The 13,328-nt window shown below is 40.3% G+C and overlaps 2 protein-coding genes across 4 annotated transcripts in view; one reads left to right on the top strand and one right to left on the bottom strand.

Annotated features, from left to right (window-relative positions):
* Nucleotides 1–673: 673 nt before the first annotated feature.
* Nucleotides 674–5,487, top strand: Svip (small VCP/p97-interacting protein; the record flags this gene model as incomplete). The annotated part of the gene is given in 3 exon segments (XM_013502978.1): nt 674–724; nt 1,208–1,321; nt 5,243–5,487. Coding segments are annotated over 3 exon segments (180 nt in total), but the record flags the coding sequence as incomplete, so codon positions are not given.
* Nucleotides 5,488–11,006: 5,519 nt separating this feature from the next.
* Gas2 (growth arrest-specific 2) overlaps nt 11,007–13,328 on the bottom strand; it is a 133,809-nt gene continuing 131,487 nt past the window's right edge. For all 3 annotated transcript variants that reach the window (XM_005401735.2, XM_005401734.2, XM_013502977.1), the window contains one exon: nt 11,007–12,177. In XM_005401735.2, the coding sequence (XP_005401792.1) occupies nt 11,959–12,177 (219 nt within the window). In that variant the 3' untranslated portion in view covers nt 11,007–11,958. The remainder of the gene's footprint in view (nt 12,178–13,328) is intronic.

Genomic DNA, 13,328 nt, shown 5'->3' with positions numbered 1-13,328 from the left:
CACGCCGGCCGCAGCCCGCTCGCCGCGCCGCCCCGCGCACCCTCGCGCGTTCGTGCCCTCGCCTTGCCTGCTTCTGCGCCCTCCCTGCGAGTGCCTTTGCCCGTTTCTCTGCCCCCAGCCCTGCTGTGCTCCCGCCCCCAGCACGGTCCCGGGGCAGGCGGCGCGCCACAGTGGAGCGGGGCGGCGTGGAGAGCGGGGCCGTTAGCACCGCTCCCCGACGGGGTGCTGCGCGTTTATCACCCTGGCATCTTTGCTAGCCCAGTTGTAAGAAAGGAAAGCAAACAGATCGTGTTGTAGCTCATCCCACTTACGTGTGATGCGAAGATACGTTGATTGGCAGAATGAAATTCAGAAAGTTGAATATCGTATCATTGTTCGAAGAGCGGCGTTGTTTTGTTTTGTTGGGGAGTCTTGCTGTGTTGCCCAGGCCTGGCGCTGAACTCCTGCTCGTAAAAGACCCTCCTGCCTCTGCCTTGGAGATTAGCTAGGACTTGCAGATTAGCTAATGTTCTGCCAGGTGCATATAACCACGCCCAGCTGTAATAGTGGAACATTTTGGGCCAGTGCTAAATATTTTGTAAAGTGTTGTATTAGCTCTAAAAAATATACGTGTATATAGTTTATCCATGAGTGCTTGGTTTTATTTTGAAGCGTTTATTATAATTTTTTTTAGGAAGAGAAAAGAGCAAAACTTGCAGAGGCTGCAGAGAGAAGACAGAAGGAGGTGAGATTAAAAATAAAACGGTGCCTGTTGAGAAAACTAGGGTTCTACTTTGCTCTCCAGAACTATCACCAGAAGTATTCTCTAGTGTACGTGGTGTCTGATACCCTAAATGATATTTAAAGATACCCATTTTCCCATGTCTCATAAATTGTTTTAATGCATTTTTGTCATTTAATGTATGAAAATTAGCATAAACGTGTTTTCTCCAATCCATGATGCTCCTGTCATAATGTTCTCCCTTACACTAAAGTGCCCGTGTCTTGTGAAACACTGTTAAATGTGAACTAAGTTTAGGGAAGATTTTTGCATGATTGCAAAACAGCCAGTGAAGAAATGACTATATTTTCATAAGGCTGCTGTGGAAATGCTCTACATCCAAAATAAGCCAACTCCCCAAAGACAAACCTAAATGCAAAAACACCTTCTGCACACCAGGTACTGATTTTTGTTATTTTTTTGTACCCTTTATTCAATTTCTTAAAGGCTGCATCTCGGGGGATTTTAGATGTTCGATCTGTGGAAGAAAAGAGAAAGAAAAAGGAAAAAATGGAAAAACAAATTGCTACTTCTGGGCCTCCATCAGAGGGTGGACTTAGAGTACGTATTAAAATTTATTTGAAGTCTAACTTAACTGGCAGTTTTTAAGAGCTTATGTAGTAATCCGTTCAGTAATTTTCTCTGGAAGTCTCTTGTGAGAAAATTTTAAAGTAACTAATTTAGAAAAAGTGTCCATTTATTTACCAATCATTGGAATAGATTTGCTTTTTTCTGAAGTGAAAATTACTTTTATTTTTTTAAAATTAGCATATTTAAATACGTATTCCTAAAATCTTCCATTTTTCTGAGACAGAGTCTGGCTGTGTAATGTAGTTGAGGGTGGGCTTGAAAACTCTCAGCTGTCCCGTCTCAGCCTCTCAAGTGCACCACCTTGCCTGGCCATTGCTAATCTTAAACATGTCAAAAGCTCAAGCAGAATGGGAAAATGTAAAGAATATAGAAATTATCCAAATCCATACCATTGTGACAGGCGTCACTTCTAGTCTCTGTTTACTCACGAAGCATTACTGGGTTAAAGCATAAATTCTGTCTCATAGCTTAAACTTTTCCACCCTATGATTTGAGCTCTTTCATCTTCCCATTGTCACTCATGGTCATAGCTATATAAGTGTTACTTTGGACCGTTGGGTGAACAGGTGGGGTGGGACACGTTCTTCCCAGTGTGTCTGTCACAGAACTGGGTGCTGGTTATATAATAGACAGATGACGCGGTCCTGGCAGTCTAGCAGGACAATGAAGGTTTTATTTTACTTGTATAGCTCAGGAAAATCAGGGTTCAGATATGAAAACTTTATTCTTCTTCCCTTTTTTTCTTTCTTGTGCTGGGGATTGAACCTAGGGCAGTGTGCCTGCTGAGTATCTACCACTGAGTTACAGCCCCACCCCATTCTTGGTCCATTTTTAAAAACTACTTTCTAAAGTGAAACACATTTGTGAAATGGACAGTGTCCTGAACTTCAGCCATTCCTGTTTAACTCACCAGTGATTCGGAAATGTGCTGCAGCTGACTTCCTGTCTTTAGGATTCAGGTTCGGTTTGGCTTTCACACAGCCCACATACACATGCATATCTATACATACGGAAGTCTTTAGAGGCTTGAATCTTATGCCATTTGTAATGTGTCAGAAGGGGATACTATATAAAATACTCTATTTTCAGGATATATAATATACAATTCAGTATAGCTTTCCCTTTCCTTAAATTGCAGGGCAGGTAGTTTCAGGGTGTTCTGAGCAGAAGAGACTCAGGCTCAGGAATGTCACATAGAGATAAGCGCTATCTATGTCATGTTAGCATCGTATGTTTTTCCATCTGCTCTCAGTTACTGGGTGAAACTCTAAGAAAGCCATTTTTCTTTACAGTGAAATTTTGAGAATGTATATGATTGTTCACTTCAATATTAACATATATATGTAATAGGGCCATTTTGCTTAGGTTATTTTTTTTTTTTTTTTTTTTTTTTTTGGCGTATCTCCACAAAGGAGTAAAATAGTTCTGGTCAAAGTTGGAAGATGATGGGGTCAAGTCTTTATCAGAAATATAGATTGTTGCTTTCAATAGTCTTTGGTATAAAGAATTCCATCCATAGGTTTAATTCATATAGGGTTCTCAGAACCAAACTAGAGGTACAAAAAGTAAGTTATAGAACCTGGAAGTGAAGTTTAGTTCCGCTACTTCATAAAAGAAGCATGGGAAGTAATTCAAATTCACATACAATTTTATAAGAAAAGGATTCTAAAAGATACTTATTTTACCAGTTGTAAGCTAATGAATTTGACACCTGCTTTTAGTTCTAAGAAAGAAATGGGCTTTCTTGCGTTTTTTTTTTTTTTTTTCTTTTTTCTGTACCGGGAATGAAACTCATGACCTCGTGCTTGCCAGGCAGGTGCTGTGCCACTGAGCTGAATCCCCAGCCCCAAAATGAGCTTTTTTTTTTTTTGTCTTTTTGAGACAGGGTCTCGCTATGCAGTTCAGGCTGGCCTTGAGCTCACTTTGTAGCTCAGGCTGGTCTTGAACTGGCAATGATCCTCCTGCCTCAGCCTCCCGAGTTCTGGGATTACAGGCATGCGCCACCACACCCGGCTCCCTAAGTGAGCTTTCTTAATTAAACCTGTAGCTTCCACATCCTGTAGCCTGCAGATGAAAAGGAAATGAGCCCTTATGGAGCTTTTGGTCCCCTCATAGGTACTCAACACAAACAGAAAACATTTGCTTTAAGAAAAAGTCCTTTTATTTTCTTGTATACTGTTCTTAAAATGAGTCTCTCCAACTTCCATAGTAAAATGGCTCCAGGGCCACGCACTAGGCAGTGGAGGAGCGTTTCCTTCACAGGGGCCCATCTGCAACAGCACTGCACTGCCCAGCGGGGTCGCTGCCCCTGGCCCCGCTCACTGGCCGCAGGGCTCCTCTCCTTACCAGCTGCACGGTGCATCCTGAGCAGGAAGCTAAAAGGAGGAGTTTTGGAGCCTCAGGGACAACACAAAGCACAAGGCAGAGAGAATCTTGGCCTGGGGTCCTTAAAGAGCTGCTGTCTGCCTCTTTCCATGAGCTGTCCCGAGAGAAGGTCACACTTCCTGTCCCTGTTTCCACACCTGCACATTTCCTTCCTGATCCGCTCTGCCACAGTCCTGCCTCACTACCGCAGGTGGTAACACTCGTTCGGTGACCACGTCAGGGTGCAGCGTGCGATCTGTACTGGACAGAGCAGTGCTGGGGAAAGGCAGCTGGCCCCTGTGTGGTAGCCATCAGCTGCTGCACCTCAGTATCCATGGGAGTTTAAGAAAAGAACTTCCTACCAGTCAGAGTCTGCCACATTGGATTTTAGCTGTGGGGCATTTTTAACTCCCCATAGTTTTTTTGTTTTTTGTGTTTTTTGGTACCAGGGATCAAACTTCAACCTTGCACTTGCCAGGCAGGCACTGTGCCTCTGAGGTATATCCCTGGCTTGCCCATGGTATTTTTAAATGTAAGCCCAGACTGAGAATCCATGCACTAATGATTTTTAACACTAGTATTAAGAGACGGTAGAGTCCAGGAGTAACAAAAAGCAAAGTTTAGAAACCCTGAATAATACATAGTGTATCTTGAAAATAGTGTATTTTAGATAGTATCCCCTGCTTACAGATTAAAAAGGGCACAAGACTCAAGGCAGCAAGAAGTCCTGTATTAAGAACAGCAAGTTTGCATAGGTTAACTCTGTATTTTGTACTCAGTTACAGGATAGCTGTTTTGAAAAACGTATAGCACAAATATTTTTTGGTTGTACCTGGGAAGCATTACTCACAGGATTTACATACCAGTGGTCCCTTTCCAGTGGCTCTTTCTAAACTTCATACCACAGATTGAATAGATTTGGTTACAGGAAGCGACAGGTGGAATATTTTTTCAACCGGAGATAGGAGAAGACCTTGTCACGGCGTTATCTAATAAGTACTACCCTTTCGTGGCTCTCTGGCTCAGATAACAATTCCTTCATTTCCGTGATGTGCTTTTATTACGTATTATTTGTGTTCAGTAGTGTTTTTGTCTCCCTTTGCTAACTACTGGATGTGTGGCAGTTGGTGACTCATGGGATTAACACACTGAGGGGCATCCTGTTTATATGGAGGCTGGGAGCAGAGCCCAGGCCCCCGCCAGGGCCCCTCTTTCAGGATGTCACGTTCCCAGCACACAGGGTGGTTATTCGTGAGAAAGCAGGGGGAAGCGGCCTGTCCAAGGCTCCGCAGAGCTGCGCCGCAGCTGCCCAGTGACCAGCCAGGTGTTCTGTCTCGATGGTGTTAAACCGTACGATTTCAGACTTGGGGCCACGACGTTCGTTTTATTATTAGCTGCTATTCGCAGACAAAAATGTTTTGTGTTTTTAAGTCCTATGTTATCTCGTTTACCTGTTTGCACATTGGTATATTGTTATATAACTTTAAAAAACCTTGACTTTTGTCTCTGTGCTTTCATCTTTTCTAGTGGACAGTTTCATGAAGCATCACATGAGCAGAAGCGCCTCCTGCCAGTAATTGGCCGTCATCTGCAAGCAAGTGGGCTTCTTCCGTGGAATTTCTTCTCCTTGGGTACTCGAGTCAGCTTGCGTAATGTTCGTGCCCTTAATTGCAGTACTAAATCTGTGACGGTATTGGGAAAAAGTTTGATTTTCAGATTTAGAGAATGGCCAGATCATTCATTAAATTCTCATGTTCTTTTTCTGCAGGAAATAAGTGATTTGACATTTTTTCAGTTAAAATATGGATCTAAATAGCATACATAAATAGCACGTAAAAATCCTGCATACATTTCTAATACTAAAGTTGAAGTTACCTTTTCCTCCTTTAAAATATACTAGCTGTTGGGGGCTGGGGATTTAGCTCAGCGGCACAGCGCCTGCCTGGCAAGTGCAAGTTCGTGAGTTCGATTCCCGGTACCAGGAAAAAAACAAAAAAATAAAAAATAAATAAAAAAACAAAATATACTAGCTGCTTATAGTTGTGCTACATAGCCTTGTGTTTGGCTTTTTTCCAGCTACATATGAGGACTTGCTTAAAGACTTCGTGCCTTTAAACTGATTATCAGGGAAAATCTTAAAACTTCATTTGAAGGGCTTATCTGAAGGAACACGAAACTTTTATAACTTACTAGCCAATATTTATAAGCAAATACTGAATTTCTCCTAATTTGTTGTCTATTTTTTGATACCTGATAAAATTAACGTATTATGTTTTACAGTATAATAAAGGTTTTCTTTGTTGCATTTACAATGACATATTAGCGAGTACCACCAGAGGGCAGTGATGAGCTGTTGTACAGTAACACATTTGGCTCTGTAAAGGTCTTTGATTATTAAGTTAAACTGAGAATTTGGGCGGGTTACAGTGGCTGCTAATATATTTGTCCAAATTTTATAAGCATTCTACTTTTATATTTATTAAAGAATAGTTTTTAGATTGGTACAAACGTGACATTGTTAAAGAAGTATGAACAGAAGAAACAGAAAATCGTAGCTATTGTATTTTAAAGCATACTCATATTAGGAGGTAATTCTGTAGGATGCATAGAGATTTTTATCACCCGGTGCATGCATTTCATATAACATTTACGCTTTTGATTTTCCCTTTTAATATATCTTACATTAAAATAGGAGCATCGCTGTTAACTGTCAGAGATGCTGATTCTTTGAATGGCAAGGTCGTGTGCCTGAGCCCTGATTAAAATTGTAGATACTAGATGCCAACAGGAGCTGCAAATTAAGAAGCCTAGCTCACATAATTACTAAGGAAAACTGAGCCACTATTCTCTCTCAACACTCCCACAAAGATTGCGTCATATTGCAGTGTATTGCACACGTTTATTTTAAAGAGGTTGAACTATATAGTACAAGTCTCTTGACTGTATGTATAAATTACCTTTTCTACTGTGGGATGAAGTACTCTGTGAATATCTAAACAAAACATAGTTGAAGTCAATTTTCTTCATTCTTTAGAGGATTAGTGATATTTTTTCATAAGATTGTGGAATCATCAAACTGCACTTTAGAAATAAAATTTTTGACTTTATTAAGACAATTAGATTTCTTAATTTAAGAGAAGGAACAAGGAGAATTAATGCCTCTGTGGATGTAGAACCAGACCTTACTATCCTTGATCTGTGCCCTCTTGTGTTACTATAAGAAGGATTTTTCTCTTCACTACATCTTTAAAGAATTAGAATATGGTCGTATACACAGCTGTATTTCCAGGGGATAATGTCCTCTTTCTGACCACAGCTCACATCCCCATAACACACGGCTGAACCACGAATGATTTGGTGCATACGTTGCTTTCTGGGAAAATGGGCTTTCCTGCTTCCACCGATGGTGGCTGCTTCCACGAGTCTGACCAGCTTCCTCCCAAGCCACATTGTTGCAGGCACGAATCTGTCAGTGACTCTGGAGTCTTAGCAGCATTGTTAGGAAGGGGAAGAGCAAGGAGAAAACTGGATACTTGATAAGGATGCACAAAATGATCATTAAAGTAAAATGCATATACATCCAGATACTTTTCCTGTAAAGTTATGGGTTCGTATGAAAACCTTAAGTGGGAGTGAATTTCCCCAAATTAATACTTTAAAGAAGGAAAGACCATACTGTTTAATACCTCACCCAACCCCTGTGGGCAGATTACTGAAACACCTGACACAGTCACATGTGTATATGTTAACTATGTTAAAATATCAATGCTTAAATCACATTTTAAGTCTAATCATTCAACTATTACTATGGCCAATAATAAAAAGCTATTGTGACACATTGCATGTTTTTTTTTTAAATATGTCATTCTACTGTTTGATTGATTGTATTGAGAATGTGATTAATAGATTCCCCACATATGGTTTTGTTATAAATTCTTTATTGTCTTTTGGGGACATAATTATATGTTTTCCTTTATAAAAATTGTCTTTGCTTCTGTTTAACAAAGTTTCATCTCTTATATCTTAATTAGAACTAGGGTTGCGAGCTATATCTTTGAAGGATTAAGAACAGCAAAAGAGCTAATGCCTGTTTATTGTGTTCATAGTCTGGGGTTATAAGTGGACATGTTTCTTCGCTGACACTGTAGAGAAGTGATGATGTTAGCCCCCTGGCCTTTTTTAAAGAGAAATAATGGAATAATAAAGGTTCTATGTAGCATCCTTAATACCCCAGGTGTATTGGCATAAGCTTTGAATTTTTCTTCTGTTCAAACTTGTCACTGATAATCATGTTAATTTTCACGGATAATCATACTTTTCCTTAGAAGATAAGAATATATCTTGTCAGTTTTGAATAATTTGTGCATCAGTAGGTCAACAAGAGGTAGAGAGATATGCATGCCAGTCTATGTTGAGGTTTAGAATACATCTCTTTACCATTTCTAGGCAAGCATCTCAAGTTCCATTAAATTGCCCATGCCCTAAACTGATTCAAATATGGTAATAAGGCCCTGTTATGGTTTGAGCCTCAGTGTGCCCCAAAGCCTCAAGCAGTCATGGGGCGTGCTTTTAGAGTTTGATGGATTAAGGGTGTGAGAGCTACACCTCCCCCGCCCCCGGGGGCGGATAGTTTTGCAAAGGTAAGGGAGAAAAAGAGGCTGCTTGCCGCCATCCCTCCCTTTTGCCCTTCTTGTTTTTGCTGTGTTCTGCCTCCGTGAACGCTTGCCCTCTGCCACGTGCCACTCTGCCTTGGAACCAGCTCAGTATGGACTGAAACCTCCACAGACTGTAAGCTAAATAAACCTTTCCTTCCTTAACTTTCAGCGTCAGGTACTTTGTCTCAGCAAGGAGAGAAAAGTAGCTAAGACAGGCCCTTTATTTTGTAAAAAGCCATGGACACAGGGCATTTGTGTGTACAGCAGGTTTTAAAGAAGTTTGTTTTGATGCAGAAGTTTGTGTCCCACAAAAACAGCTTAAATTCTCCAGATGTTTAGTATGCTGTTCTCCCTCTTCTAGGTTTGCTTCCTTTTACAAATATTATCTGAACATATGACCATTCTGGGTTAAGATGTGAATGTGCATAAATTCCTTGACCTAGATGTGGTACTTTTGTTGTATCCTGAATTACATTGGCTATTTTTGTAGCATCCTATTTAGGTTGTGCTGAGTTTTGAGTGAAAGTCCTGCAGCTATGACTATTTTAAGGGAAGAAAGAACATCAGAATTGTGTTTTCACTGACAAAATATCCAGTGTTTATGAGGTGGCGCAATGCACCTCATATAATTTTTGTTACAAAAGTATTCTTTCCTTTGAGCTACTTCGATGGTCAGAGGTTTCTACTTACTAACCCTCATCTACTTTTTTTGTTGTTGTTTTTACTGTTATAGAACAGTCTCTAAAGAAGACAGCTAAGAGCTCCTGAAAATAAATTCTCAACACTTCAGATAGAATAGCTCCCAGAATTCTAAAGTGAACTTAGGGGTCCTCAGGGGTCATGATGCCCACGCATTCACCACTTGTCCTGTAGGGACTACCTAGGATTTCGCCCTGCCACACAAGTGAAGCGAATATGATAGCAGTGGACCACTCAGTAACCTCAGAACAAGTGTGGTCTGCCCCGTGTATTGATAGCATTTCTGATTGTGGTCTTCTGTTCATTGGCTTGGACTTGTATTTTCAAGTCCTTTCTGCTTTTCTCAGGTCAGTTTCTGGACTGAGACTTTTTTAATCTTTTACTCACGTGCATAGAACACCTCTCTGCATTATCCCTTCATGGATCTTAAATCTACTAAAGAGCAAGGGAAGAGGAGCGTACTTGCGGCCTGGCTGGTCCTCACAGAGGAGTGGAACAGTAAGGGACACCTGCCGTTTTTCATTTTCTTCTGAACATGGTTTTAATTTTCCACATCCTTTTTGAGTGATCACTTTGCAGCTGGACCCCAGTGTCAGCTGTGACCAAGTTCTCAGCACTACTTACACAGAACACCCAAGATACACATAAAGAGCAAAGTAGATAGGTAATAGGAAATAGGGAGATAGATCTTTTGCAGAAGGAAGAGAGACCAAGAGATGAGGGACAGAAGAGGAAGGAGCTGGAAAGTACAATGTAAGATGTGTTACGTACGTGTACCAGCTCCCCATAAGGAACACAGTCATTCTGAACTGCTGGGTTACTAACACAGAGTAAAAAGTAGGATAGAAAAAAGGCCATCAGAGAAGTGATACAGGCCCAGTGATACTCTTCCCCCAAATATGTTCATGCTCCATTGCCAGAAACCTATGATGTTTTACAGAACAAAGGGGAAATTGTAAATCTGATCGAGTTAATGATCACCTTAAAGGTGATTGTTCAGTGAGCCCAATCTAAAAAATATCACGGTTCTTTAGAAGTTGAAGACTTTTCCAAGCTGTGGTCGAAGAGTTTGGAGAAAGGTCCACAGAGCGGCTGTATTGCTAGCAGTGAAGACAGACAGGAGGCTGTGAACAGGGGGCAAAGTCACCTCTGGATGATGGAGAAGACAAGGAAATGGGTTCTTCAGGTATCCAGAAGAACCATTCAGTAACAAGATCAGTATTGTTTTGTTGAGATATACTTGCTTTTGAACTAAATTAATGAACTTTCATTATGAAAGACATGAGTATGCTTATGGGAAAAATTGAACCACGAGAGAAAATTTTGATGGAAAAACATCAATGACTATATAGAAAAATAGTGTTCATAGTAATTTGATAACGTAATGATTAACTCAGTTTCATGTTTCAAAAGGTTCTCGTGTTAATGACTGGGTCAGAATGTATTTATCTTCCACAAAACCATTAGGTTTTATTCTTTTTTTTTCTGTACATTTATTCTTGCTTTCAAGAATGATTACCACCCCTTCCAAATTATACCAATAATAATTCAAACCACAGCAAATTATACCATACTGCTATTTTAAAAGTTCCCAGTTAACAAGTTGTATAACTAAACTGATCACATGATAGATTTCTCTTCCCCTAGTTTTTGGAGGGCCAACTCTACATGTATTTCTGATAGAGAAATACTTGCAGTCTATTACCCATTAGAAAAATCCAAACCATATATTTATATATATATATATATATATATATGTGTGTGTGTGTGTGTGTGTCTGTGTATATATATATATATATATTCTTGAGCACACTCATCTCAACAATATGAAGAGGTCCTAGGTAGCCATAATTTAGCTTTTCTTGTAACTCTTAAGGAAATTAGCTCTTTGAACATATACTTTATTTCAAGTTGAAGAACTCATATAGAGACACAACATTTTTTAAATTTATGTTTTTAATTCTTGCATCAGTGAGGACAATACTTTGCTGTTTGCCCTGTCCCAGGTATACAAGGGTATACACAAGCCTGTAACATCATTAGCTACAGCGAATTTACTAGACAGCATAGCAAAGTAGGATTAACTAAAGATATATTTTAATAAGAAAATGCTTTAAAATAACATGAAGTCAGTGACCATTTGACTGTACAATTCATTCATCAAAATAGAAGTGTCAGCTCGTGTGTAAATTACACTGAGGCTAAACAAAGCCTCAGTGCTTAGGAAGACATGTGCTTAGGAATGTGTGAAATTCATCAGCTCTTCTCTCAGGGGGTGTACCCAAAACTTCCAAAAGTACCCCAGATATTTGGTCGGAGATAAGAGATAAACTTCAGGCAGTCTTCCAAACAAATGTAAACTTTTCTGAAGTGGCCTTTCCAGGAAAGTATCACTGCTGTGAATAGCCTGTATTTAACTGATAGTGCTGTTGGATACTTTTAGTAGCACATTGTCACAGTAATCATTTTGTAAAAAATAGCTTAAAAATCCTGCAATTATAAAAATGTCTGGGGTGCTTTTACTCATAGGCATACAGCTGGCACTTTCTGTTGACTTTTCTGCAAATCCTGTTTTCTCTTATACTTTTGTCTTCAGCATCTATAGCTAGAATTGTGTTTCTAATACTGTGTGTGCCCTAAATACTATGCTCACATATTGAGAATTAGTAATTTGCCTACGATTTGACTAATTTAAGTCTGAGTTTAGAATTTAAAAATGTCATTTCCTAAAGAAGCGTTAAAAATAAATAGTGCTACTATAGTTCAGTATGATGACATTTTTCTGTCACACCTTTTTCCAAAGTGGTTTTCAGCACATGTGAACTAAACTGACTACTCTGGAGATGTGGATATGGCCTATCAAAGTCCCTTTGTGGCAACCAATTAGCTTCATTTAATCTCCTTCTTAGCCTTATAGTTGGCAGAGACCACCAAGTAATTATCTGGATTCATGTCCTTAAGGGTTGGAGATTTGCTCTGGATAGGGGATGTTTTGCCATCCACACGGGAGATCTGCAGCATTCGGCAGGGGTCGTGTTTCAACAAATACCCTGCAAAAGTTTCCCATCCGCCTCCCACACGCACCATGACATGTTTGTTGTGCAGCATCTGAAAGGAAAAAAGGGGAAAGTGTTAACATTCTCAGAATCCTGATGGTGTGTGGAATCAACCCCGGGTTCTAGTGAAATTAGTGCTGTTGGTCTCGCATCTCACACCCCACTGTTCTGGTGATTCATTGTGGGCGTTCAGCATATAGTGTATGAGAGAAGCCTTGTTACCCCGTGCAAGTGGGTGTGGAGTAAACATCCCTATCATTGTGTGATACAATCCAGTGGGTTTGGAGGCTTCTCTGACATTTCCATTATAGCTCTCATCACTGCCTCCGGTTTCTGCCTATTTCCTCAAATGAGTGTTCCGTGCTTCCCACCAGGGTATTTCCTTCTCAACCAGGGCTTGGAAGACCGTAGGGTTATGATGTGAACAGTCACGCTAAGCTGCGACACAACAGGGTTGAGGATGTGCTCAGCGAAACCGAAATCTTCCCAGGCTTTCTCTGAGCCCCTTAGGGCAAGGTGTTTTTAGATAACATTTATGTTTTCCTGTAGTGTTTTGCTTCCTGATTGTTTTAGAATACATTTCAAACCAAACCCAACCAAACAAACAAAAAAGGAAACAACTTACCTGTAGACCCAGGAGCCCTTTAGAGCTCCAGTTTAACAAAGCTGTAGATTTAAAAAGTGAACAATACATGGTTCTTTTTATCTTACCAAAAGATACTAGAATTGTGGAGATTTGGCATGGAAAACCAAAGAATTTGACCTTGGCTTCTCAAATATCAGAAAATTAAAGGAAGGCTGTTTCATAATCACCAAAGATCCTGCTCACCTGCTCACCTGCCTACAGTTCTATGGGTGCATAGTGGTCATGTAATCTTGAAGGCGGCAAATTGCAGTTGGGCCTTAGGGAAGCCATTTTTACTGTAGAGCCTATAAAATCCCATTGGATTTCTTGTCCTTCTCTTTTTTTTTTTGGAGGTGGGGGTTGTTACCAGGAATTGAACTAAGGACCTTACACTTGTGCGGCAAGCGCTGTGCCTCTGAGCTACATCTGCAGTCCCTTCTCTTCGTCTTTGTCAGCCTGATATCTGGACTCAGCTGACTCCCATACAGCGGGATGGCTCGGGCTCCTACTACCTTCATTTAATCTTTAAGAATCTGAAGAAATGTAGGGCCTTCCCGCCCTATGCCTGTAGCCACCAA

The sequence above is a fragment of the Chinchilla lanigera genome, unplaced genomic scaffold (assembly GCF_000276665.1).
Source record: "Chinchilla lanigera isolate Chin_1 unplaced genomic scaffold, ChiLan1.0 scaffold00075, whole genome shotgun sequence".
Classification (NCBI taxonomy): Eukaryota; Metazoa; Chordata; class Mammalia; order Rodentia; family Chinchillidae; genus Chinchilla; species Chinchilla lanigera.
The sequence above is the reverse complement of the archived record's forward strand: the minus strand, read 5'-3'. Positions and strand labels throughout refer to the sequence as shown.